Source organism: Engraulis encrasicolus, chromosome 24 (assembly GCF_034702125.1).
Source record: "Engraulis encrasicolus isolate BLACKSEA-1 chromosome 24, IST_EnEncr_1.0, whole genome shotgun sequence".
NCBI lineage: Eukaryota > Metazoa > Chordata > Actinopteri > Clupeiformes > Engraulidae > Engraulis > Engraulis encrasicolus.
This window is the reverse complement of record NC_085880.1, coordinates 41,410,410-41,436,909: the sequence shown is the minus strand read 5'-3', so window position 1 is coordinate 41,436,909 and position 26,500 is coordinate 41,410,410. Positions and strand designations below refer to the sequence as shown.

The 26,500-nt window shown below is 48.9% G+C and overlaps 1 protein-coding gene across 1 annotated transcript in view; it reads left to right on the top strand.

The window, feature by feature from the left end:
- smap1 (small ArfGAP 1) overlaps positions 1 to 26,500 on the top strand; it is a 223,736-nt gene that overhangs the window by 141,278 nt on the left and 55,958 nt on the right. The window contains exon 7 of the mRNA XM_063191296.1: positions 1,836 to 1,963. Coding sequence (XP_063047366.1) covers positions 1,836 to 1,963 — 128 coding nt within the window. The remainder of the gene's footprint in view (positions 1 to 1,835; positions 1,964 to 26,500) is intronic.

Sequence of the window (26,500 nt, the reverse complement as noted above, 5' to 3'; positions counted from 1 at the left end):
TACTCTTTGATTTACATTTTTAGATTTAGTAGGTTTTTTCGAGAAACATTGAGATTTCGGGGAAAAAACACTGCTTATCAATTAATCGAAAGTCGATTGATAAGGTAAATCAATCAACAATTAATTAATTAATCGATAATTTGCATCCCTACACCTCCATCCCATGGCTGAAGTGCGCTTGACCCCACATTGCTCCAGGGACTGTAACCAAAACCCTGAAAAATAAGTCGCTTTGGATTAAAAAGAGTCATCTAAGTTTAACGTAATAATGTCTGATTTTTGTTTTGTGTCAGTGTTTTCCTCAATGCCTGTATTCATCTCATATTGCTGGAAGCTGGAGGCGATGATGAGTGGAGCTTTTTTGGTACAGTATGATGACTAATCGTACTGTATGTTGCATTGCCAAAGCATAAGCAAGACATATTGGAAGAGACAAAAAGGAAAAAAAGCATATGAGCATTGAATCATCAATCAATTAGTCTGGCTCAAATAGTAACGGTCTCAGCCTTTTTCATCCTCACCTTTCTCTATCTTCTCCTCCTCCTCCTCCTCCCTATCCTCCCTATCCTCCTCTGTCGTCTTCTTATCCTCTTCCTCCTCCTCTCCTTTTCCTCCTCTTCTCCTCCTTCTCCTCCTCCTCTTCCTCCTCCTCTTTCTCATGTTCCTCCTCCTCTATCATCTTCTCCTCTTCCTCCTCCTCCTCTCTTCCTCTGTCTTCTTCTCCTCCTACTCATCTTCCTTCCTCCTCTCCTATCTTCCTCCACCTCTTTCTCCTCATCCTCCTCTATCTTCTTCCTCCTCCCCTATCTTCCTCTTCCTCATCACCATCCTCCTCCTCCTCCCCTTTCTTCCTCCTCATCCTCCTCTATCTTCTTCCTCCTCCCCTATCTTCCTCTTCCTCATCACCATCCTCCTCCTCCTCCCCTTTCTTCCTCCTACTCTCCTATCTTCCTCCTCCTCATCCCCAGTTCATCTGCGTCCAGCTGTGCACCAACACCCCATTCTTCTCCTCTCTGACTCTCTACCCCACCCATCCATCCATCCATCCATCCATCCATCCATCCATCCATCCATCCATCCATCCATCCATCAATTGCCCTGTTTATCTCCCAGCCATCTCTCTCTCTCTCTCTCTCTCTCTCTCTCTCTCTCTCTCTCTCTCTCTCTCTCTCTCTCTCTCTCTCTCCATCCCCTCTTATTTCCTCCATTCATTCCCTCTCATTATATCACCTGTTCCCTCATGTCCTTGGTGGTGACTAGTACGTATGTGTTGGTACAGAGCAGGATTTGTGTTTATGTCAAGAAGAGCAGCATCAGCTCTGACGAGGGGGAGAGAGATAGCAGTGGAGTCTGTCTATAGTCGCAGCGTCCAGCTATCGATCGTGAGGCCAATGTTGTCTTTGTCCCTTTAGATTCTTCCTTTCAGGCAGACTTTTATGCTTTAGGTCTATACGTGTCGGCGAGTTACAGAAGAGTGTGTATGTGTCTGTGTGTGCCTGTGTCTGTCTGAGCTACTGCTAGTGTCCACAGCAGACTTGTGTTGGTCTGTGAGTTTGTGTCTCAATGCTTGTTTGTGTGTGTTTGGTTAAAAGGCTAGTTCTGAAAGGTGTGTTGAAGTAGCCTCACTTCTGTCTTGGATGTTGTTTAGATGTCTGTTCTGCTACGTGTTTATAACAGAATGTTTTTTCTCCTCTATTGACATTCCTTCTACTTGTCCTCCACTGTCTTGTTTTATTCAGTTTGAAGTGGGTATTGGTACTCTGAGGTAACGTGCTAATCCCCCCCCCCCCCCCCCTCTCTCTCTCTCTATCTCTCCATCGTTCTCTCTCCACCAGATGCTCCAGCCTCCTCCTCAGTGAGTGCCGTAGGGGCTGCAGGCAGCGCTGCTCCCATTAGTGACGACCTGGACATCTTCGGGCCCATGGTGTCCAACCCCCTGCCCTCCACCACCAGCACAAACCAGGTACACACACACACACACACACACACACACACACACATACACACACACACACACCTCTCACTTACACACACACACACTCAAGCACACATACAGACCTCTTACACACACACAGACACACACAGACACACACAGACACACACACCTCTTGCACACACACACACGGAAACATACATACACAAACTCTCTCTCACACCCATTACGTACACTCTTACACTCATGCACGCATCTTGTTACCTCACCCGCGCGCACGCACGCACGCACACACACACACACACATTGTTCTCTCACACACACACACAGAGAGAGAGAGAGAGAGAGAGAGAGAGAGCGTGAGGGAGGGCGAGATGGAGATAGAGAGAGAGCTATAAAGTGAATGCAACAGAAGCAAGAGATGGAGAGAAAGGATGCAAGAAAGGAAGAGAGAGAGAGAGAGAGAGGAAGAGGAGTAGGGAGGTGATGAACAAACTCCAGAGGAGTGAAGGTTTGAGAACAATATCCACACGAGAACAAATAATATAGAGGAGCCGTGCCGATTCCAAGAATGAAAAAAGATCTCTTCCCCCGTGCTTTATATAAGTGTTCTCTCTTTCCTTCTCTGTCTTGAACATCTCTCTCTCTCTCTCTCTCTCTCTCTCTCTCTGTCTCTCTCTCCCTCATCTGTCTCTCTCTCTCTCTCTCTTCTCTCTCTCTCTCTCCTCTCTCCTCCTCTTCCTCGCTGGATTCAACTGCGGTCAGCAGGGGCCCTTGTCTTGGAACAACACACACACACACACACACACACACACACACACACACACACACACACACACACACACACACACTGACACATACACACACACACACGCACACTCCTACACAGTGCAATATATTTTCTCAATCTCCCACACATATAGTTTCTCCTCCACAGTATCTGCAGGATGCATGCCGTATAAAATGGTGAAACTAAATCCGAGTTTTTGTTTTCTTTTGTCTTGACCTCCATTGCCAGTGCCTGAAAGCACCTTTCTTTGAAATCATGCTCTCTCTCGAGTGGAGAGGAAACACTGGAAATGGAGCTTTAATTACCCCCCAGTTGGTTTTCATTTCCGTACGAAAGACTTAAATTATGGGTAACATCATCAGCCAAGTCCCCCCCCCCCCTTTTGTGTTTATGAAAATGATGGTAAATGCTGCCAACAACAAAAGGGAAATAAATGGTGAGACCACTTCACAAGGGGGTGTTCAGTTTGCCCGTAGTACATTTCTCAATGATTTGTAAACGGTAAGAAATGCATTTTTAAATAGCACCCTAAAGCAACTATGAGACACACACACACACACACACACTCACACACACACACACACACACACACACACACACACAATTGGCCTGCATACAATCAGTCTCCACCACATTGCATGTAGCCGGCATTCTCTTAGTGAATGCACTCAACACTTGCAATAAGGTCCAGAATAGCTGCTGCCTTGTTTTGGAAGGGAACAGGAACAGAACACTCTGCTTTGCTTTTGCGTGCCTACTCCCTGAGTCCCACTTCAGAGAAAGATGGAGAGAGAGGGAGAGAGAGAGAACAGAGAGAAGGATGGAGAGAGAGGGAGAGGCAAAAAGAACAGAGAAAGAGAGGGACTATGAGAAAGTGAGAGGCACCAATTTTCCCCAACCCCCCACTTAGCTTTCACTGTTTCTGCCCACTTCCTCTGTTTCCATCTGGACCAGGAGAGAGAGACACAGAGAGAGAGAAGGAAAGAAAGAAAATGAATAAAAAGACGGACGGAAGAGGGAGGGGTGAGGAGAGAGCAAAAAGGAATGTAGAGAAAGCTTGACCGAGATGGGAGAGACAAAGAAAGCAAAGGAATAAAAAGGGAGAGAGGGGAGGGGAGAGGGGTCTTTACCTGTCTGCCAGGCCTCTGTGTGTGGTACTGTAGCCCCTACAGAACAGCCTGGGAGCAGAGCCAGCCATGCCAACCTATCCTAGCCTATCCAGCCTAGCCTATTCTCTCTGTCTCTCTCTCTCGCTTTTGCTCTCTCTCTCTCTCTCTCTCTCTCCTCTCTCTCTCTCTCTCTCTCTCTCTCTCTCTCTCTCTCTCTCTCTCTCTCTCTCTCTCTCTCTCTCTCTCTCTACTCTCCATCCCTCCCGCTATCTTGTCTGTCTTTCCTTTTTACGCTCTTTGCCCCCCTCACACACACATGTTCTCTGTCTGTCTTTCTCTCTCAATCTCTCTCGTCACTTGTTCTTGTACTATCAACAATATCTTTCTTTCTCTCTCTCCCTCCCTCTCTCTCTCTCTCTCTCTCATCCTTTCTCTCTATCTCTCTCTCTCTCTCTCTCTCGGCCCAGTCCAACTGTTCCCAGGTCAGTGCTGGCCAAGCCCTCATCCTCCCCAGGACATGTGCTGTAGGCAGCTTTGAATGTTGGCAGGCTGCAATAGAGGATGCATTGCACCCAGGGCCCCTGACAGCTTTGGCTGGGCCCAGGACAAAAATCTCGGAATGGGCCCCCCTTCCTCCTGGATGTGGGGGGTTATTGATCCCTTTTTAAGACCAAGAAAGGCAACAGATCTAGAAATCATTAATTTAATGCAAATGTAGCGCATTTTCCCTCCCTCAAACCAACTTATTTTGAAAATAAAAATAGAACAATCAATTGCAACTTCATGAGGACCCAGTTCTGGGCCCCCCTCATCCCTGCGCCTGGGACAAGAGACCCGTTGGTCCCCCCCTGTCGGCGGGCCTGATTGCATCCATACAAACTGTTCTCAGAACAGCTGGGGATCTCTAGCCCGTCCTCCTGGTCCAAGGCCCAGTGATGCGCATGAGGGGAGGCGAGGCCGACTGTTTTCAGATCAGCGGTTAGTGGAGAGCTTGGCGCTCCAGGCTGCTCGATCAAAGGCTCTTTCATTAAGAGCTGTGGTCTCATGTGGGCCAGCAGAATTTTATGCAACGACAGACAGACGCACATGCACACACACCGAGACACACACACACACACACACACACCTACGCACGCACGCACGCTCACACACGCACACACGGACACACACACACAGACACAACACAACACAACACACACACACACACACACACACACACACACACACACACACACACACACACACACACACACACACACACACACACACACACACACACACACACACACACCACACACAGCCAGCCAGTCCCAACACGCGGGGCATCAAAGAGCAGTGGCTTTAGATGGAAAATGGGAGCAGTTAGAGGGATCCTCAGGAGATGAAACTCCTTAAACTGGATACTACAGTCCAGTCCTCAGGAGATGCCCTTAAACTGGATACTACAGTCCAGTACAGCAGCAGTCAGCCTTTTCCTTCAGAAGGGCCTTCTCCTTCAGCACTGGCCTGATGGACCAGACTCTTTCATCTCACTTCCTCCCCCGGGCCGTGCAGGGAGTCCAGCTATACTCTCCTTGGCCGTGCAGGGAGTCCAGCTATACTCTCCTTGGCCGTGCAGGGAGTCCAGCTATACTCTCCTTGGCCCTGCAGGGAGTCCAGCTATACTCTCCCTGGGCCTGCAGGGAGTCCAGCTATACTCTCCTTGGCCCTGCAGGGAGTCCAGCTATACTCTCCTTGGGCCCTGCAGGGAGTCCAGTCAGCTATACTCTCCCTGGGCGTGCGTTTACTGCCGGGGCCCGGGAGAGGGTGTATTATATTATATGCTTTCTCTGAACTCCAAGACACCCACCGAGCGACTCAGTCCATCCATCTGTTTAGCTGGTTTAAGTGAAAGCATTTGGTGGCAGGGTTGCCAGATGAGACTGATGATTTCCAGCCCAAAAAATGCTCAAAACCCGCCTGGAAGCACTAAATCCCAATGCACTTTTACCCATTTTTACCCGCAGACAGTCATCCTAAGCAGCCCAATTGGGCGGGAAACAGCCCAATCTGGCAACACTGTTTGGTGGGGCCAAGATGCATCCATTACCAGTCAGAGTTGCCTGATAAACAATATGCAATACTGAGGGACAGTAATAGAGAGTCACTACCCTTGCTCCTGGTAGAAAAGCAGTGCTGAGCTTGTACAGATATACATGGGTTTACAGTTTGTAAACAATCCCTGGCTGCGTGACCCTGGCTGCGCACTATTCAACCTCTGATTGGTGGAAACCGCTGGCAGTCAAAAACTCAGGTGGTTGGCTACTTATATCTTGCCCCTCCTCACAACACGAATGTTTACAAATAGAATACGTATGTAGGCCTATAGCTTGGGTGGTTTTCCTGTGCACTTTGTATCTGCACGTGGTGTATGCTATGATTACATCCTTGATTGTAAGTCTCTTTGGGTAAAAGCCTGCCAAATGTTATGTACGGTAATGTAATGTTATATAATGTATAATTGGTAAGATGTATTTTCCCATTAGAAACATACTGATTTGCTGACTGGCTAGCGACGCTGCTTTCGAGAAACTGGGTCCTGCTTGAGCCACTGTTGACTAGTCTGGGAACTCCAATACTGCAATCGTTCCTATCTGAAAGACTCACTTGTGATTAGGTCTTGTGGTAACCAGGCAAGCTGTTGACCAATGTCTATTTATTTGTATCTCTCTTAGCGCCATCTTCGCTACATGATTACTTTCGTTATCTTTTATTTAATCCTGTTGTTTTCCTTTGTCCCGTCTCCAACATGTGTTTATTCATTTGTTCCATCTGCATATCTCTCTTTCTTGTTCACTCATGCGCTCTCCCCTTTCTCTCTGTCTGCCTCTGTCTCTGTCTCTGTTTCTGTTTCCCTATCTCTGTTTCCCTATCCCTCTCTCTCTCTCTCTCTCTCTCTCTCTCTCTCTCTCTCTCTCTCTCTCTCTCTCTCTCTCTCTCTCTCTCTCTCTCTCTCTCTCTCTCTCTCGGCTACTGCGAAAGGGGGATTAGAGGAGGCATTCTCTGCATCTCTAAATGTGCCAATTATAGAAATGAGATTACATTTCCGCGTGTGCCGGGATTTGTGTTATCCCCAGATGTGTTGCAAACACACACATGCGCGTGCGCACACACACACACACACACACACACACACACACACACACACACACACACACACACACACACACACACACACACACACACACACACACACACACACACACACACAATTTTCTATCTTGGACAGTGTCTTTCTGGTTGGGTGAGATTCATTAAAAAAAAACAGTACAAATGCAAAACAGGAGAAGAGAAGAGAAGTGTTAGGGGGAGGTCCTTGAGATGCTCTGAGATCGAGAGGCTCTTGTGCCAGGCGAAACAAAAAAGTGTTTGGACTGCCTGTCGATTAAACATAATGAGCAAAACACCCAACAAGCAGCAGCACTAAAACAAGAGGAGACATGTTCGTTGTGTTGGTTGGCAAACAGAATGAGAGATAGACACAGGGGGTGTGAGCGGGCAGGTCTGGGGGGCAGTAGGAGGGGTCCTTGAGATTCTGTGGTCTTCGGGGGCTTCTGGGTCCTTGAGATTTTGTGGTAGCGTTTGAGGGTCTGGGGTGGGGGTGAGGGGGGGTCCTTGAGATTTTGTGGTAGCGTTTGAGGGTCTTGGGTGGGGTGGGGTGGTGGGGTCCTTTAGATTTTGCATGAGCGCTTGAGAGGTTACTGTGCCAGCCCAGTCTTGTTGCCATGGTAGGGTGAGTGGCCGTGATTGGTTGGCAGGCTAGCAGTGGCTAAGCCTAGTAGGCTGCTGCTACTGGAGCTGACTGGAGAGGCCTGGCCTGGACGAGCTGTGTGTGCGTGTGCGTGTGCGTGAGCGTGGAGAGAGTAAACTGAGAGAAGAGGCGTGTGTGTTAAAAGGGGAGGGGAGTCTTGATCCGTTCTGCAGGGACAGTCATGGAAAACGGCCCAAAACTTATCCTCTCCTCCCCTCCCCTCTCCTCTCTTTTCCTCTTCTCACCTCTCCTCTCCCCTCGTCCTGTGGCTTCTCCTATTGAGGTCTCTCTCTTCTCTTTCATGCACTCCCTCACTCTCACTCTCCTTTATTTTTTTTTCTCTGTCTGTCCTTTCAGTCCTCTCTACCCCCTCTCTTTTCCATCATTTTCTTTCTTTCTCATTATCTCAATGCTCTTTTAAATATTCTTCTTCTTCTTCTTCTTCTTCTTCTTCTTCTTTTCTCTATCCAATGTCCTCTTCTATCGTTTCATCTTCCCCATGCCACACACACACACACACACACACACACACACACACACACACACACACACACACACACACACACACACACACACACACACACACACACACACACATAATGGCTGTGACCCAGAGCAGTGTGTTGTGCAGGCTGTGCTGAGTGAGTGTTGGTTGGAGGTCCCCTGCAGTTCTGCTGATGCCAGTTGCTCTCTGATTGCAATATCCCAAAGCCCTGCCTCCTTCTCTTCTCTCCCTGTCTCTTTTACTTGCGCTCTCTCTCTCTCTCTCTCTCTCTCTCTCTCTATCTCTATCTCTATCTCTCTATCTCTATCTCTCTGTCTCTCTGTCTCTCTGTCTCTCTGTCTCTCTCTCTCTCTCTCTCTCTCTCTTTCTGTCTCTTGCACACTCTCTGACTCTCTCTCTCAGTCAATCGTTCTCTTTGCAACACATTTTCCCACACTTAAATACGCTATTATTTTCACATGCACGCAACAGCTCTTTCTTTCTCTCTCTGCCATTCTTCATTCTCTCTATTTCTCTCTCTCTCTCCTTCAGACACACACACCTTTGCGACCTCTTTCTAAAATGTTCTCTTTCCTTATCCTTTCTTTGTCTCCTTTTCTTTACCTTTTAATGGCGCTTTTCAATTCCCACTCTCCCTGTCTTTCCAACCCCCCCCCTCCCCCCCCCCCCCCCCCCCCCCCCACCCCCCCCCCCCCCCCCCCCCCCCCCCCCCTCCCTCCTTCCCTCTCTCTCTCTCTCCCTCTCGCTCCCTCCTCCTCCTCTCCCCCATGATTAGCTAGTTGGTTATTATGTGTCCAGAGTGGCGTGGTGTCCTAATGGTGGGATTCCCCACTCTGCTCTGCTCTGCTCTGCTTTTCTGCTTGGTTGGCTGGGATGAGTCGTGCTGCTGCAGGACTGACAATATATTATAAGGGCTTGGAGCTGCTTCCATCCAGGAGTCTGTGGGTGTTTCTCAAAGTGAAGTGTCCCAGCCTTGCTAGGACGAGTAACGACCATTTTTCGTGGATTCCACCNAATACTGACCAATAAATAGTTCTAAGTGTAATTAATAATAGGATACACCGTGGAAAAATGGACTTCGTTTGGTTAAAAGCAAAAGTTCACTAGAAGCGCATTGAAATTTGACAAGTCTAAATTTACACCTGCACTCTATTCCCTGCGTGTCTGGGTTTTTTTTTCTGCGCGTGAGGATAGGCACGCCTACCTAACCATCTGTAAAGCAATGGCAGCTGGCACGCCCTTCAATTATCTACTCCGAATTTATTCACCACTCACCTGCTCCAAGGCAAAAACTTGATTTCTCGCTCGTACCTACCATCCACCCCGATCACCCAGTATCTATATTATCTCGATCCTTTTATCCAGGATTCCGCCCTCATGCCTCCTCGGTTCTGCTCGCTCTCCCAATAACCGGCTTGTAGGTGTCTGCTCAGAGAGCAGAGAGCAGCGCGCACACACCATTCAGACATACATAGGCATTCACATTGGGAATCATTGTTAAGCATATGCATGCACACACACACACACGCTCGTCACTCTCGCTCCTACATTCGCACTTGCGCGAAGAGAGGAGGAAAAAAGCCTATGGATATCCGACGCCTGTGAAAATGGCTGTCAGGAGGGCTTTGCGTCTTCTTTCCCCTCTCTCTCCCTCTATTCCCCACACACATACACCCATTGGCACACACACATACGCACGCATGCACACACACACACACACACACACACACACACACACATTCACACACACAGACTCTGTCTCTCTCACTCTCACTCTCTCTGCCTTTCTCTGTCTCTCTCACTCTCTCTCTCTCTCTCTCTTTCGCTCTCTCTCTCTCACTCTCTCTCACATATATACGCGCACACACGCGCGCACACACACACACACACACACATTCACACATACCCAGTGAAATTTGAGGAGGAGCAGAGTAAACGGAGGAAGACACCACAAACTCACCAATGATTGGAGTCGACGTCTCAACCACTGGAGATATACACACTCTGTCGCACTCTATCCACTGGCGATACACACTCACACTCTATCCACTGGCGATACACACTCACACTCTATCCACTGGCGATATAGTCCTGGACCATCCATGTAGACCCGTTCGCAATTTTGAGTTGGGGGCGTTTCTCACTGGAATTGAGTTAGTGGGTTCCTAGACATTAAAAATCATGGAGGTGCTCGTCCACCATAGTGCCAGATTTTTCACAATATGGCCGCCGAATATGGCCGCCATCGCCTATGACAAAAACCTGTGTTTTTTACTTTTAAACTGTTTATACACATGCCATACATCAATGCTGACCAATTTTTGGAGAAGAAATCATTTCTGACAATTTCATGAGGAGAATGTGTGATTGTGACCTTAAAAGGTCATTGCCAAGGTCAAATTTGCTATTCTGAAGAATGTCAATAGACTTTCATTGTAAAAATGAGAAACAAATTCTCAATTATGGTATGAGGAGTTATTTGCTGATATTGCCATGATTATTTTGTGTCAGTATAGTGTCAGTATAGTCCTTAAAAGGTCAAGGTCAAGGTCATGTTCCAGGTCTTTTCCCTATTCTGAATAACTCGGCCATGTGCTTGCCTATTAGGTCATTGTTAAGAATAAGGAACAAGGTTATCTTTCACACACCGCGCTCTTCCGTCTTGTTGGTGCGTCTCTGAAGTAATCTAGTAGTAGGGAATGGATCGCACTCAACATAAGAATAAGGAACAGTCACTATAAATGTAAACCTAACATTTCCACACAGTCAGAGGACAGGACAGCACATGCACTGCAACAGTCAACACAGAGAGGAGCCCCCACTAGAAGAGGAGAAGTGTGTCAGAGATCACAAGAGTACACAACTTCACTGCCTCTTTCCAATGCTTGTGCATAAGATTCAACGCGGAATAAGGCGAACACCATTGCATATGATGCTTCTCACACAGCAAAAGCCTTCACATCAAGAACCTTCTCGCAACTTTTCACAGGATTGGTTCATGTTCAAGCTACTAGACAATCAGATCTGACCAGTTTTCTTGCTAGCTATGTTGTGGAATGCTCGAAAAACCGACAGAAAACCATACCTAGCACTTACAAGGGAGGATTATACATCCATTATACATGGGGGCATCTGTGGCCTAGTGGTTAGAGAGTTGGTCTTTCAATCTAGGGGTTGCAGGTTCGAATCCCCCCTGACCTCTCCCTACATCTCCATCCATGGCTGAAGTGCCCTTGAGCAAGGCACCTAACCCCACATTGCTCCAGGGACTGTAACCAATACCCTGAAAAATAATAACTGTAAGTCGCTTTGAATAAATGAAAGCGTCAGCTAAGTGTAATGTAATATACATTGGCAGGCATCCAGCTCTGATTATGCTGACAAATCATCACTTTCTGGTACCAAGGGTTCACACTATGCAGCCTTATTACTGTTTCCAGATGCCTCAGTGAACAGACACCTTCAAAAGTCTCCAGTGTCGGGCACAGAATTAGGCCAAGCTGATGATATACTGCAGAGGAATTTACCATGCCAAGAGGTACCTGATCATGCAAAGCCAGTGGTTCGACCTGCCCTACCACCAGACATGCTGCTGCATCCTGAAAACAAACAAGCAACATTACTGCATGTTGCCACTGCAAAAGGTTTATCAGGAAAGCATGAATTCTTGATCAGCCTGATTCGCTCTGGTGTGTCAGGAGGAGACCTTTTGATGCAGGCTGCTGTACACACACTTGTCTCATCTGCTGTTGTGCCAATGATGCGTGCTGGCTTCCTTCCTATAATACCAAGACCCATTACTGAGTGTGCCACTGTCAGACACTGCCTATCCAACTTCCAGTGTTCGCAGGCAGATGATCCAGGCATCAATGGCAATTTGGTGTGATGAAACCTACATGAGACGGAGCACTTCAAGGATCTCTTCCACTGTATTGGCCCTTTCCATTGGACGCATGTTATTCTCAGATATCAGGGAAAATTGCCTCGAGGTTCTGGCCTAGATAATGCATTGATGCATGTCTCTCCAGTGGGAGGTATTCTGGACTCACAAGGACAAGGCAGACTGTCCAGTGCTTGCACAGGTACATGCATTGCACACTTCACTGGCTTCAAATTAACGTTGCCCAGGAATTGAGTTTGAGGCCTTGACTGAGCAAGTGGAGAGCTTGAATCAAGACAAGTCAGAGCTCTGCCAATTCTTTGAAGTTTGGCAGCCATCATTAAAAATGCTGTTGTCTCTGAAAGAGAAGGAAAATAAATCAATATGAGGCTACCATAACGTCCTATGCCAATCTTTGCAGAATGTAACTGCAGTAGCCTCTTACTGCTGTGCAAGGTGACATAAAGGTTTCTCAGCATTCAGAGAGTATGCAAGGGTCATGGAGGACAGTTTGTAGTAGGAGCCACTCGCAATGTTAATGTTGCAGCAAAATTTGAGTTCTTTCCATCAGATTAGAATGATCACTGATGTCCTCAACTTTCTCACCAACAACACCACTTTGAAGCGGACAGAATACCACCTCCAACATGCACTGAGCACCGCTCCGTGCCTTACATTCAACCGAAATGTGTAATTGTTGCTAGACTTTGTGGTGGATCCGTAGAATCCATACTCATTGACCGCTAATGCGCCCGTTCCACTGCACAATCTGCTCAGCAACCAGGTTGTTAACAGGAGTGTTGCACCTCGCCTGCGCAACCGTCTCCAAAGCTTGTTTTCAGCTTATACTGGCAGGATAGGTTAGTTCTCAAGAACATAAGATAAGTGGAACTGTTTCAAAAAGGAATCTTCTGCAGTACAAAGATCAGCCATAGAAGACACTAGCAATCATTGTAAAGGAGCAGAAGTTGGTCTCATCTAAAGACATAGCTGAGGCACATAGGAGGATGGACATTGCTGAGGAACGGGGCATGAGTATTCAGCAGATCTCATGATGTCCTTTCAGCATCACCCCTGTTAGATGGTGACCTTCTGTTGGTTGTTAACAAGTCAAAGCTTGTCAGTGAAATTGAGCCTCACCTTAATCTCACCCAATGAAGCTCTGAGTCTACTTATTGCCCTCATGTTCGGGTAGACTTCATGTCAAAGATCCGTCCGATCCTAATTTAGGTGCTGTCATCATTGCCATCATCAACTCAGCAGTATCCCTCTGCTGACATCCAGAGCTCATCCATCTTGTGACTCCTACATTGAGATGTCATTGAAGGAAGGTGACCGCATGCTGTGTACCAACTCAACAACAGCCGTTGACATCATTGGCGTGAACGGACTAACACCCATTCCTCACCAACTTGATAAGTTCCGGGCCTCTGTGGAGAACAAGTGAAATCTCCAATTGTTAGTTCCAGACATGATTTATCATCAAACCAGAGGCAATACTACAGCCCTGTTGTTCTTGATGATGAGGTGCTACCAGCAAAGTCAGCTGATGGTGAAGAGATTCCAGAACTCTTGAACTGTGTTGATGAGGCTTAGGCCAGGTTGATGGTGCATGTTGAGTGGGCTGTTTGTGTGAAGCAGTGCAGAAAAGTTGTTATAGACTCAAATGATACAGACACATTTGCATTACTTCTCCACTACAGCCCATATTTCCAGGAACTTGGTATGCAGGAGATTTACCAGCAGTATGGCACTGGCTAGATGCGGAGAATGCTTCCCCTCCATCAATTAGTCTCTCATCTTGGACCATCACTGACAAAAACTGTGATCAAAGAACATATCCTGTAAGGAGATGATTGCATGAGTAGGGGGGTTGCATGAGGTTGGGACTAAACATGCAGCCATGGTTTCTGATCCAGTCCAGTACTTGCTATCTTTGGAGAGGCCAAAATATTGACCGAGCAAGATGCAACATTGGCTGGGAAGTACTTGGTGCGTGTCTGGGCTGGGGCCAGATCAACCACAACAGCTGTAATATTTGATAATCACAGAGTATAAATGTACAGCATTGGTGATGGAATCAATGCACTTCCTCCCATCAATAGTGCTATAAGAGGGCACATTCACAGAGGGGCATTTCTAGTTCATAGAGTCTGCAACATACTTACTTCTCCTCTAGTGGGGGCTCCTCTCTGTGTTGACTGTTGCAGTGCATGTGCTGTCCTGTCCTCTGACTGTGTGGAAATGTTAGGTTTACATTTATAGTGGCTGTTCCTTATTCTTAATAATGACCTAATAGGCAAGCACATGGCCGAGTTCTTCAGAATAGGGAAAAGACCTGGAACATGACCTTGACCTTGACCTTTTAAGGACTATACTGACACTATACTGACACAAAATAATCATGGCAATATCAGCAAATAACTCCTCATACCATAATTGAGAATTTCTCATTTTTACAATGAAAGTCTATTGACATTCTTCAGAATATCAAATTTGACCTTGGCAATGACCTTTTAAGGTCACAATCACACATTCTCCTCATGAAATTGTCAGAAATGATTTCCTCTCCTAAAATTGGTCAGAATTGATGTATGGCATGTGTATAAACAGTTTAAAAGTAAAAAACACAGGTTTTTGTCATAGGCGATGGCAGCCATATTCGGCGGCCATATTGTGAAAAATCTGGCACTATGGTGGACAAGCACCTCCGTGATTTTTAATGTCTAGGAACCCAGTAACTCAATTCCAGTGAGAAACGCCCCCAACTCAAAATTGCGAACGGGTCTACATGGCTGGTCCAGGACTAATTACACACACACGCTATCCACTGGTGATACACACACTCACACTCTATCCACTGGCGATATACACACTCCATCACACACACACTCTATCCACTGGCGATACACACTCACACTCTATCCACTGGCGATACACACTCACACTCTATCCACTGGCGATACACACTCACACTCTATCCACTGGCGATATACACACTCCATCACACTCACACACTATCCTCATGGTGGCACTGGTTTGTATGAATTTGTGCGTGCGTGTGCGCGTCCGTGCATGTGTGTGTGTGTGATGGAGAGGAAAGAGGCGTTTAGAGGTTTTGAGATTGGAAAATGGAGAATTGGATTTCTGTGTGCTTGTTCTCCCGCGATCTTTCTTTCCACTGTGTGGGTGTGCATGCATGAGAGAGAGAGAGAGAGAGAGAGAGAGAGAGAGAGAGAGCAAGAGCATGAGGGCGTGGGAGAGTGCATGAGTAAAAGGTGAAGGTGTGTGTGCGTGCGCGTGCGCGTGCCTGTGTGTGTGTCTGCTTTGAGCCCCAGGTTAGCAACATCACCGTATGCCACTGCAGCAGGTCGCAGATAACACACAAACTCCTGTTATACAGCCAAAGGGCACACACGCACAAACAACAACATGAATGTGCACGTGCATCAACTCTTCTCACCTTCAGACCTGTTGCCCTGTTGCCCTCTCCGTCGCCCCCATCTCATCTCTCTCTCTCTCTCTCTCTCTCTCTCTCTCTCTCTCTCTCTCTCTCTCTCTCTCTCTCTCTCTCTCTCTCTCTCTCTCTCTCTCTCTCTCTCTTTCTCTCTTCTTTCTCTCTAGACAGGGCTGTGTTGCTCTCTGGTGTGGTTGGAGACTAGCTCCAGTCTGCTCAGAGAAAAGAGAAAAGACACTCTGCTCCAGTTCACATCAACCTGCTGCATACTCACAGTCGACCGCAGAGCTGTCAGATCCATCACTGCCCCTGGGCTACCAGGAGCCAGACACACACACACACACACACACACACACACACACACACACACACACACACACACACACACACACACACACACACACACACACACACACACACACACACACACACACACACACACACACACACACACACAGGCGATTCTAGGGTCAGGTGGGGCCCCAAGCGAAAATGCAAAAGAATGAACATTTGAACAAAATCACCTCTACTGTAGTACAGTATGGGCTATTCGCTATCTAGGGGCTTGGGGGCCCCAAGCGGCTGCCTTGCCTGGTGGCAAGATGCACCTCTTGACACACACATGCCATCCTGACACCCCCCCCCTCCCCCCTAAATAAGTATTAGGTTTTTTATATCTGTTGTAGATTTTGCAGTTTTGCTGTAACTGCAGGAACAAATTTGGAAACAAAATCATCTGAAGAAGTCCCATTTTCCACCATCTATAACAGCCTTTGTTTTTTTTGCTGTTGTTTTCCCCCCTCTCGTATCTTTTGTAATGTTAATCACGTAGATGAAAGGGGAGTGAAAAGAGAGATGGAAAGAGAGCACTTGAGAGCGGAAGAGGAGACTCTGAGGTGAGACCTGAAGTCTGACTACTAGCTTACAGTGTAGCAGCTGACAGACAGGACACAGGCTAGATATGGCCTAGGGCCCCCACCTGCCAAGAGGGCCCCATAGACATGGATAGATATGGCTGCAGCCTAGGGCCCCCACCTGCCAGGAGGGCCCCATAGACAGGGCTAGATATGGCTGCAGCCTAGGGCCCCCACCTGCCAGGGGCCCCATAGACAGGGCTAGACAGGCTAGATATGGCTGCAGCCTAGGGCCCCCACCTGCCAGGGGCCCCCATAGACAGGGTGGCTGCAGCCTAGGGGCCCCTACCTGCCAGGGGGGCCTGATTGGCCAAAAGAAAAAAAAAAGTAGAATTCTAACAAGATGCGATCTTGAAAATTCACATTCAAATTGATTTGCTTAGTACAGTGTTTAGTACGGTTTTAAATCCTGTCAAAACTCCTCTCCACGGTTTACAGACATGATATCCTTAATTCCTAGCTCATAATTATGACACTATGAACTATGTTTGTCGTGCCCGGAACATCTTAGTCTGGTCCTGTTGACAGACTAGAGCAGCTACAAAAGGGGCCTGGGGATATTTAAGGAGCGTTTATGCATATTTGAAGAGATGGCCGACTGGTACTTGGCAGCACTGGGGCTCATCGTTTGTCTTCGACTGAAATGGCCTTAATTGCTCCAACTCCCTTGTGTGCGTGTCTGTGTGTGTGTGTGCGTGTGCGTCTGTGTATGTACGTGTGTCTGTGTGTGTCTGTGTATGTATGTGTGTGTCTGTGTGCGTCTGTGTGTGTTTCTAGTGTGCTTACATGCGTTTGTAGTGTGTGTGCTTGCGTGCGTGCGTGTGTGTGCATGTACTATCTATATGCATACCCATGCATGTGCATCTGTTCATGTAGGCACACACCATTACATTACCTAGCATTATGAAAAAAATAATATATTTCATGAAATGTTCTGTTCTGCTCTTAACGAATCATTGCACCATGTTTGTTTGATTTGAGCATTAGAGCTTTTTGTTTTCGTTTTAGAAGCATAATCCATAATCACAAACTTAATCCATAATCGCAAACTTCACATCACAATCCAAACAGCAGGTGTAAAAGATAAACTGTCTGTGCGCGTGTGTGTGCATGTGCATGTATGTGTTTGCGTTTGTGTGTGTGCGCGTGCGTGCGTGCGTGCGTACCTGTGTGTGTGTGCGTGTGCGTGCCTGCATCCAGTGCAACAGGACGACTAAATTGGCATGTTGACCTCAACCCTCTCTGGGGTTCAAAGGTCATTGGAAGCCCGTGGAGATATTGATCCACATGGAGACATCGATCCTCCTCCTTGGCCTGCACCTTATTACGTCAGCCCAGTAGTGTGTGTGTGTGTGTGTGTGTGTGTGTCTGTGTGTGTTTGTGTGTGTCTGTGTGTGTGTGTGTGTGTGTGTGTGTGTGTGTGTGTGTGTGTGTGTGTGTGTGTGTGTGTGTGTGTGTGTGTGTGTGTGTGTGTGTGTGTGTGTGTTTGTGTGTGTGTGTGTGTGTCCTGGCTTTGCAACAACTGTCACCCAAATCCCATGTGTGTTTGTGTGTGTGTCCTGGCTTGTGGGCAACGATGTCACCTCTATCTCGTGTGTGTGTGTGTGTGTGTGTGTGCGCGCGTGTGTGTGTGTCCCCTCCGTTCTCTGCTGCACTTGTCCCCATCCCCAGTCCTGGTGTCGCTGCCCTGCCTTCCCGCCCCTGTGGCCTGACAGAACGGGGCTGTTGATGACAAACACCGGCCTAGATGCTGCTTAGGTCACTTCCCCATTCATATTGAAAAGGGGACGTGTGTGTCTGTGCCTGTGTGTGTGTGTCTGTATGTGTCTCTGTGTGTGTGTGTGTGTGTTTGTGTTTGCGTGTGTGTGTGTGTGTGTGTGTGTGTGTGTGTGTGTGTGTGTGTGTGGGAGAGAGTTTTTGTGGCTTCTCAGAGATTGTGTGTGTGTGTGTGTGTGTGTGTGTGTGTGTGTGTGTGTGTGTGTGCGCTTGCGTGCATGGGTGATTATGCCTCAGTTTGCATAATAAAGTAGACGCCTTGAATATTCATGACGTGTGTATTCGAAGAAACAGCTGTAATATTCATATTGTGTGTTGACGTGTGTGAGTGTGGTAATGTGAGCGGTTTGTCGTGTGGTTTCATGTGGTTTCATCTGAGCTTCGTACCGTATGTGTCACATGCAATTACGGCTGCTGTAGAACGATAAGCGCATGTAGAAAGAAATGCCTGTTTTTCAAATGTAAGAATACACACACACACACACAGACACAGACACACACACACACACACACACACAGGCGGACGGACGGATACACACGCACAGACACACTCTCACACAAACGCACGGACGACACACGCACACACACGTGTCCATATCTGAAGATACAGTATATGTGAAATTTCTTTAACCATATCTGGATTTCGTTCCACTGATCCCATCAGCACTGCTTATAGGCGACAGCAGTGGCGTAACAATAGCAGGTGCAGCAGGTGCCGTCGCACTGGGGCCCGCGACCATTGAGGGGCCCGCGAACGGGCCCTCCGAAATGGTTCGCGGGCCCATTCTGTATACTCGTTGATTGAGAGTCGAAGAATGGATACACAACGTAACCACTATGCTTTCATACCATGTCCAGACACTATTTATAGACCGTGGTAGACTCCCACAAGACGGTGGGAATTTAGAGCATCAAATCAATTGCAAATGGGCACTTTTAGTTACTATATTGCTACAGGTCATTACATGGGCAGTCAAATTATTCAGACAAATGTTTCAAATAGCAATAAAGGTAACACATGAAGGCTATATTTGTGCATTTTAATTTTTACATTGCTGCCAGGAATTGTGGTATAAATATTTTCTTACACTATCATTGGCTGTATGTAAACAGGGAGCGCGAGTCGCCAGTGGTAACGTTCTGTTTGCGCCAGTAATTAGGAATAACTCACAGCCGAGAGAGTGTGGGTAGTCGGCACAACTTTACTGAAGGAAAGAACTCGCGGGAGAATACACACAGGAAGAGCGCCTGGGCGCGCATGCGCCAAAGTACAACAATAATACCAGGCAGTAGACTGGCGTGACCACCTTTCTTCCCCACACCCACCCCCCCAAACAGGGAAAACATAGTAGAGCAATCTAGCAATACACAGATATCATCAGAACGCATAAGCAACAATGTGGAACACATAAATGCAGTGATAAACACACAACAGGACATTATGCAAAAAGGATACATGAGGAGTCCATCATTAGTCCAACACATAGTCACTGAGATGGGATGGCTGGCGACGCAGCCTGGTGCCACGCCGGGGTGGGGAGTTCGCGCCGTCAGGGGTAGTGCAGGAGGACTCCGGGTCCTCTGGCGGGTCGCCTGGCACGGCAGCGGCAGGTACCGATGCGATCTCCAGGGGAATGGCAGGTGTTGGGGGAGGTACCACCTGGGGCACCTTCAGGAATGGAGGGCAGTCCTCCTCAGAAGCGTCGTCATCCCCAGAGGGACGGTTGATGTCCAGGGTGGAGACTGGGACCTTGTAGCATTCCGTCAACTTGACCCGATAGGTAAAGTCCCTGAGTTGCGAGCCTGCAAACTTGCGCAGGCCACACCAGAGACCTTCGACAGACACGACCAGGTATCTGTCACGGCTGCATGTCTTGTTCCGGTCAGTGTGGAGGTAGACAAGGTCACCCACCTCAAGCAACGAGGGGGATAGAGTCTTACCCCGAGGGGCCTTGGACTTCTCGCTGTGAGCATGGTTCCTCACCCTTTCTTCATGCTGTGTACGTATGAGTTCTTCATCGGCAAGGGGCAGCTGGGTGGAGGTGAACTGGTCTCTCTGAGTCCACATCTCCCGGGCAGACAGGCCACGGGATCGCAGTCTGGAATTGAGGCAGGCAGTCGCCACTGCCAGGAGCCTCGGCGATATGGGACCGCCTCGAGGCTGCTGTCGCAGCAATTCCTCACCTAACTCTTGTACGGCCTTTTCTGCGACAGGGTTCTTGTTCAGGTTCTTCGCCCGCCCCAGCTCCAGTGAGATTCTATGCTGGGCGAGGAGTGGGTCAGAAGCCAGGGCCTTGAAAGCAGGGGCCGGGTCGGTCCGTATGACAGCGAATGGACCGTCGAGGGGCCGTAGTTCTATGCAAAGCCTGATGAGTCCATCTCGCAGGGTCTGGCTACCCTCGTCGTCCACCAGCATCGAGACAGTGTAGGATGTCACACACTCTCGTACCACCAGCACCAGTTGCCGTGCACGTTTCATGACATCAGCAGCAAAGGCGGCACCTACTGTAGCTGGGGGCGCAGATGACGACTGTTCGTTGACGACTTGGGGTGTATGACGGAGGGCCACACACGGATGACAGCCATCTGTGGCCCGGTGCACGGCTTTATCAAGGTCAAGGGCAAAGAAGTACCTGTCAAGTGTTTTTCTTAGCTGGTTGGCGGTGGGGTGGCTGAGCTGTAAGTGCAATGCAGTCACGAGGCCATCCAGGACCTGTCTGGGAACAATGATGCACTCCCGGCACGGAGAGAGGGGTTCTTCACGTTTTACGATTAGTAGTAGGCCGTCCCCAGCTATCGATGCCACGCTGAGGTACCTTTTGACATCCCTGACGTCCGTCATTTTCTTAGATGGTCGGGTCCCCTGGGTAAGATGGGCATGGGTACGGCGTAAATCAGGGCATTCGGACTGGAGGGATCGCCACGCCGTTCTGCTTGTGAACGGCAGTCTCGCACGACCTGCCAGAATGTCATCAGTGGACAGCAGTCTGACGACTGAATCCTGGGTGCGCTGCACAAAGGTGCACACCTGGCATGCCATGTCCGTACAGTCAGGAGGGTTACGGCTAGCGAAGTCGGACGGAAGGATCGCTGCGCCAGCTACATGCCGTATTGACACTTGGAATCTGCACGCCGTGGAGAGGAACGTAGAGACACGGGGACTAGCAGAAAACTCGCCCCTGCATAGTTTTTCGTAGGCCTGAACGCACGGCTTGCTGTCTGTGAGGAGGCATGCCTTAGTTGTCGACTGAATAATGTAGGGGCCATAATGTTTGACGGCTGCTGCGATAGCGAGAGCCTCCACCTCACAGGGCAGCCATGTTAGCTGGTGGGCACGTAACTTGGCACTAAAGAAACCAGCCAAAGCAAGCTTGTCGTTGCGCATCACATATAGTGTGGCAGCAATGCCAGGTCTCCTGACAGCACCATCAGTGACGATCCACAGTTGGTCATCCGGGCGTGGTAGGATGACCGAACGACTGGAGGAGAGGCACTCTTTCACTCTATTAAAGGCACAGTGCAACTCTTCAGTCCACGCAATGTTGTCTTGCGAAGTCTTCCCTGCTATGGCGTCGTCCAAGGGGGCAAGGAGGGCAGAGCAATGTTTGATGACGCGGGCCATTACCTTGACTGCTCCAATGAACGATCTCATACCTCCCACTGATTTTGGCGGCTCACATGCAGCCAGGGTAGACACGCGGTGGGGGCTAGGCCTAAGTGTGCCCTGGGTCCACACCCACCCAAGGACGGTAGTGGAGTGTGGGTTGATGACCGTCTTAGATGCGGAGAGGCGCAGGTTGCATCGACGCAGAGCATGTAGGACACGGGTCCAGTTGTCGAACAGCTCCTCAGGTGAGTTGCCCCCGCAATACAGGTCATCGGCAAGCTTTGCCACGACGCCCGCCTGTAGCAGATCACCCAACACGCGGCACATTAGTTCCTCGAGTGCAGTCTCTGAACCGGGCATGCCCATAGCCGAACGTGCATAGACGCGAACTCCGCGAAAGGGGGTGACCACGCCACAATACTTCATGGAGTCGCGTGACAGTGGTATTTGGTAGAATGCGTTCGTCAAGTCTGTGGCTATGAGGTGTCTCCATTGGGCAACTTGGCGTAGGGTGCTGTCGACATCGGGCATGAGGGATGGTTGGGGCTTTGAGTAGCGGCCGACATCAGCGAAGGCGGTCACTAGGCGATAACCACCACTCTGCTTTCTGATGAGGAAGGATGGGTTGAGATATTCCACTGAAACACCTACATCCTCAGGGCGATGGAATACACCCAGGTGCTCTAGCTCGTCAAATTTCTGTTGTAACTCAGTGAGTTTGTCCCTGCCGTACAAGGGTAAGCGACCTTTGCGTTGTGGTGGCTCGACTGGGCCCATATTCACCTTGGCCTCGAATGGGCCCTCAGCGCCGTTGTAGCCAGAGATAGCAGGGTTGAATACCTCGTCATATTGGTCCAGCAAGGAGTGAAACCTATCCTTGAAGCCAGGAGGGAGTAGGTTGTCTGGGTCTACTTGGACGCCCTTGGAATGCTGAACAGTTGCAGGTCGGACTGGGAGGTGTCGGGCCATTGGCACGGTGGTGTGAGTGTCAGGTGCGGGGCTCGGGACAGTGACTGTGGAGAGGGGGTCCACTTGGCAGAAATGTTGGTGGCGCCTCAGGACATGCGGCTCACCTGACAAGTTTGGGATCCGGATCCTTCCTGCGACGCTGGATACCACTGCAGGGCGGGGCCAGTTGTGTGTGGTCTCGCATTTGGCCGTGTGAGTGTCCAGGCGGGGCTCCATGGCGTAGGCTGTGTCCGCTGGAGCGTCAGGTGGGAGGGGAATTTCAAGAAATTCACCTGGCCATATGGTGGTCGACACGGGAGGGGCACGCAATGTGATGGTGCGGCGAACCGCGTTCTCTGTGAGAGCCGTGTTCGCGGAGCCGTAGGGGAACACAGCGCCATTAGCTAGGGTAATCAGTCTCTTGGCAGGGCGCACTGAAATGTCATTTGAGGACATGAAGGGAGTGCCTGCGAGTATGTCCACATCCAAATTTTCCACAACTAGGCCGTCGAAGTGGAACTTATTGGCACCCCGGTTGAATGTGAGGCGGGTCTCGCCCACAACCTTCATGGGAGAGGAACCATCGGCTTGGTGGGCAGACTGGGAGCTGGGGGTCATGTGAGCTCCGAGGCGGTGCGCAGCAGACAGTCTGATCATGTTGCAGGTGGCGCCGGTGTCGAGGATAATGCGTGCATGGTGGTGTTTGTGGAAGGTATCGATATATGGTGATTGTCTGACCTGGACGGCACGGGCAGTATGGGACTGAGTTGGCTCAGGGCATATAGGAGGAAGTGCCTCGTCATCAGAGCACTCCTGGTATGTGACTGGGTCCATGGGGTCTTCATCGAGCACAGAGACAATCTGTCTGGCTTTGAGCATGAATTTTCTGTCTTGTTCGGGTAGATATTTGCATGAGCTGAGAAAGTGTGCATTATTTTGGCGGCCTGCTTGGGTGCACAGGGGGCATGACTTTTCACGCGGGCTTGGCCGCATTGGCATTTTAGGGGCAGCAAAGGGGAACTGACGGGGTACTGTGCCACTGTATGTGCGGTTAGAGGCAGCTGCACGCATAAGTCTCGTGCTTGGTCAGGCACCACTGTTTCGGTGCGCGGTTGATATTAGCCATCACGTAAGTGTACTCAAACTACCTTCTCGGCCGTTGACACGTTCGTCGGAGTCGGAGAAACTGAAGCTGAAAGGCTGGGTTCGGTAACTTTGCGCTGCCACCACGCCAGTAATTAGGAATAACTCACAGCCGAGAGAGTGTGGGTAGTCGGCACAACTTTACTGAAGGAAAGAACTCGCGGGAGAATACACACAGGAAGAGCGCCTGGGCGCGCATGCGCCAAAGTACAACAATAATACCAGGCAGTAGACTGGCGGTGGAATTACCACACGATTGATTCCCTTACCAATTCAAATTAAATGCATGCTGGTCAGTCGAACGTGGCCTTTTGTTCTCATCTTATCTATGTTGTAGTAGTATGCGTTGTTGGCTTTCTTGAAGGCGGAATATAAAATGAGTTTAGTCACTTCATTCACCAAGAATAGAGATGGCTATTGGCTAGCAAGAACATCCTATGGATATTAGACCTCCTTGGATATTGTCTAAGAAGATTTCGAAGACGCTATGAAGAAGGTAAGGACAGGTTTCCCTATAATAATGTCCGCCGTGACATTATATTGATTTCATATCACTCATCTCCTTCAGGTATTTTCCAATTGTTGTCACATTTCTAGTCCAGTAGTCTGGGTTCGGCAGGGTCTGGCTAAACGAAAGAGGCACCTTTTTAACGGTGTCCATTCTAGTTTGTAATCTGTGACAGTGGTATTGCTGTATTCCCAGCATTATAACTTAGTTGTGTGTTCTCCAATTGACAACAACTAGTTGTGCTGACTTGATAACAGCATCTCCACTCCATGTTGATTTTATCATCTAGCGTTTCTCCTGTTAGCATAATATAAGTTAAGTTCTTCTGTTAGCTTGGCTATGTTACGAAGTGGACTCGAGTCGTCACCTAGGGGAGGGGAGAAATACAAGTGGGCGATTCTGTGTGCGCGTGTAGAGCTCTATCTGTGTATGTTTTACTGGTGGGCTGTCACCAATGTGTTGTCATGGTTGTCTTGGATGTTGTGTTTCCATTCATGCACCGTCTCCATCTTTTCCCATGTTTATGGTAGCCGGGACCGTCTTCCATAACCAGCATTGCATATTGTGCCGTTATTTGATGATGCCAAAGGACGCAAAACTACTTTGCAATGGCACCTTGTGTATGTGGGGTAGTGGAAGGTTGAAATCATTATGAAGGCATATCCTGTTGATTGTGCTATCTATCTTTTAAGTCCTTAGTGTTATTTTTTTTATGAAGTTTAAAGTAAACTGGGGTGCTTAAGATCAGCAGGGTTGTCTCCCTCGTCTGTGTAGCCTGCTGTCAGCAGGCACCATGCGCTCGCAAGCACACACGCACATACTGCTACTGTCTCCAGTCCCCTGTCCCTGTCTCAACCGGTCTCTAGACACATATTCCGAAAGCCTTTCTTTGCGTTTGTCCTGTTTACGATCAAGGTGTGTGTCCATCCTTGTATACTCTTGTCTGATGCTACAGTATGTGTGTGTCTGCCAGCATTGCTAGTGAGATATCCTCCATTATCAGCTGTAGGGAACAGCAGCTGTATTATTTTACACCAAATAGCAGCACAGCACAGTAATGTACTGTACGTGTGGATTCACAAAGTGGGAAAAGCTTATATTTGTATATCCCGTTGCACACACACACACACACACACACACACACACACACACACACACACACACACACACACACACACACACACACACACACACACACACACACACACGTCCACATCTCAAGATAAATGTGTGATTTCTCACACACACAGGTTCAAACACTCACACACAGTCTTCCCTGCATATATTAAATCCATCTGGATGTGGGAATAGAGCAGGCCTCCCCCCCACCCCCACCCCCCCTACCTCCACATATCCTCCTACCAACCCCCTCTCGCTCTCTCTTTCTTTCTCTCTCTCTGCTCCCATCTCTCTTCTCGTCTTTCTTTCTTTCTTTCTTTCTTTCTTTCTCTCTCTCTCTCTCTCTCTGTCTCTCTGTTCCCATTTCTCCTATCTACTTCATTCCATCTTCCCCCTCTCCTCTCTCCTCTGTTCCCATCTCTCCACTCCTCCTTCTTCCACCTTCCCCCTCTCCCCTCTCTCTCCTCCATCCATCTCCGTCTCTCCTCTCTACTTTCTTCCGTCTTCCCCCTCTCCTCTCTCCTCTCTCCTCCATCCATCTCCGTCTCTCCTCCACCTCCTTGCCCCCCAGTCCTGTGTCAGTTCTCTCCCCAGAGAGCGAGGTCTTTTTCTGGGTCTCTGATCAGCGCGGTGCCCATCCAACCCCTGCTGGAGCTCTGGGGCAAAACGTGGGGTAGAGGAGAGAGATGACTGACTGACCGACTGACTGACTGACTGACGGGAAAACGGCAGCTACAGCTGGCCAACTGTGACGACAGCTCTCGGGGTGTCTAGAAAACACGCACACACATGCACACACATGCACGCACACCCATGCACGCACACACACACATGCACGCACACCCATGCACGCACACCAGAGGTCGCGTTAACCGACAAATGTCCGTCATTGACGGATTTTTTTGAAGGATGACGGAAAATTCTGAAGCCTGTCCGTCATTTTGACGGATCAATATTCAGGGTGATGATAAATAAATTACAAGTTTAAGTAGGCCTACACCTCTATCGAGTAGAGCAAATA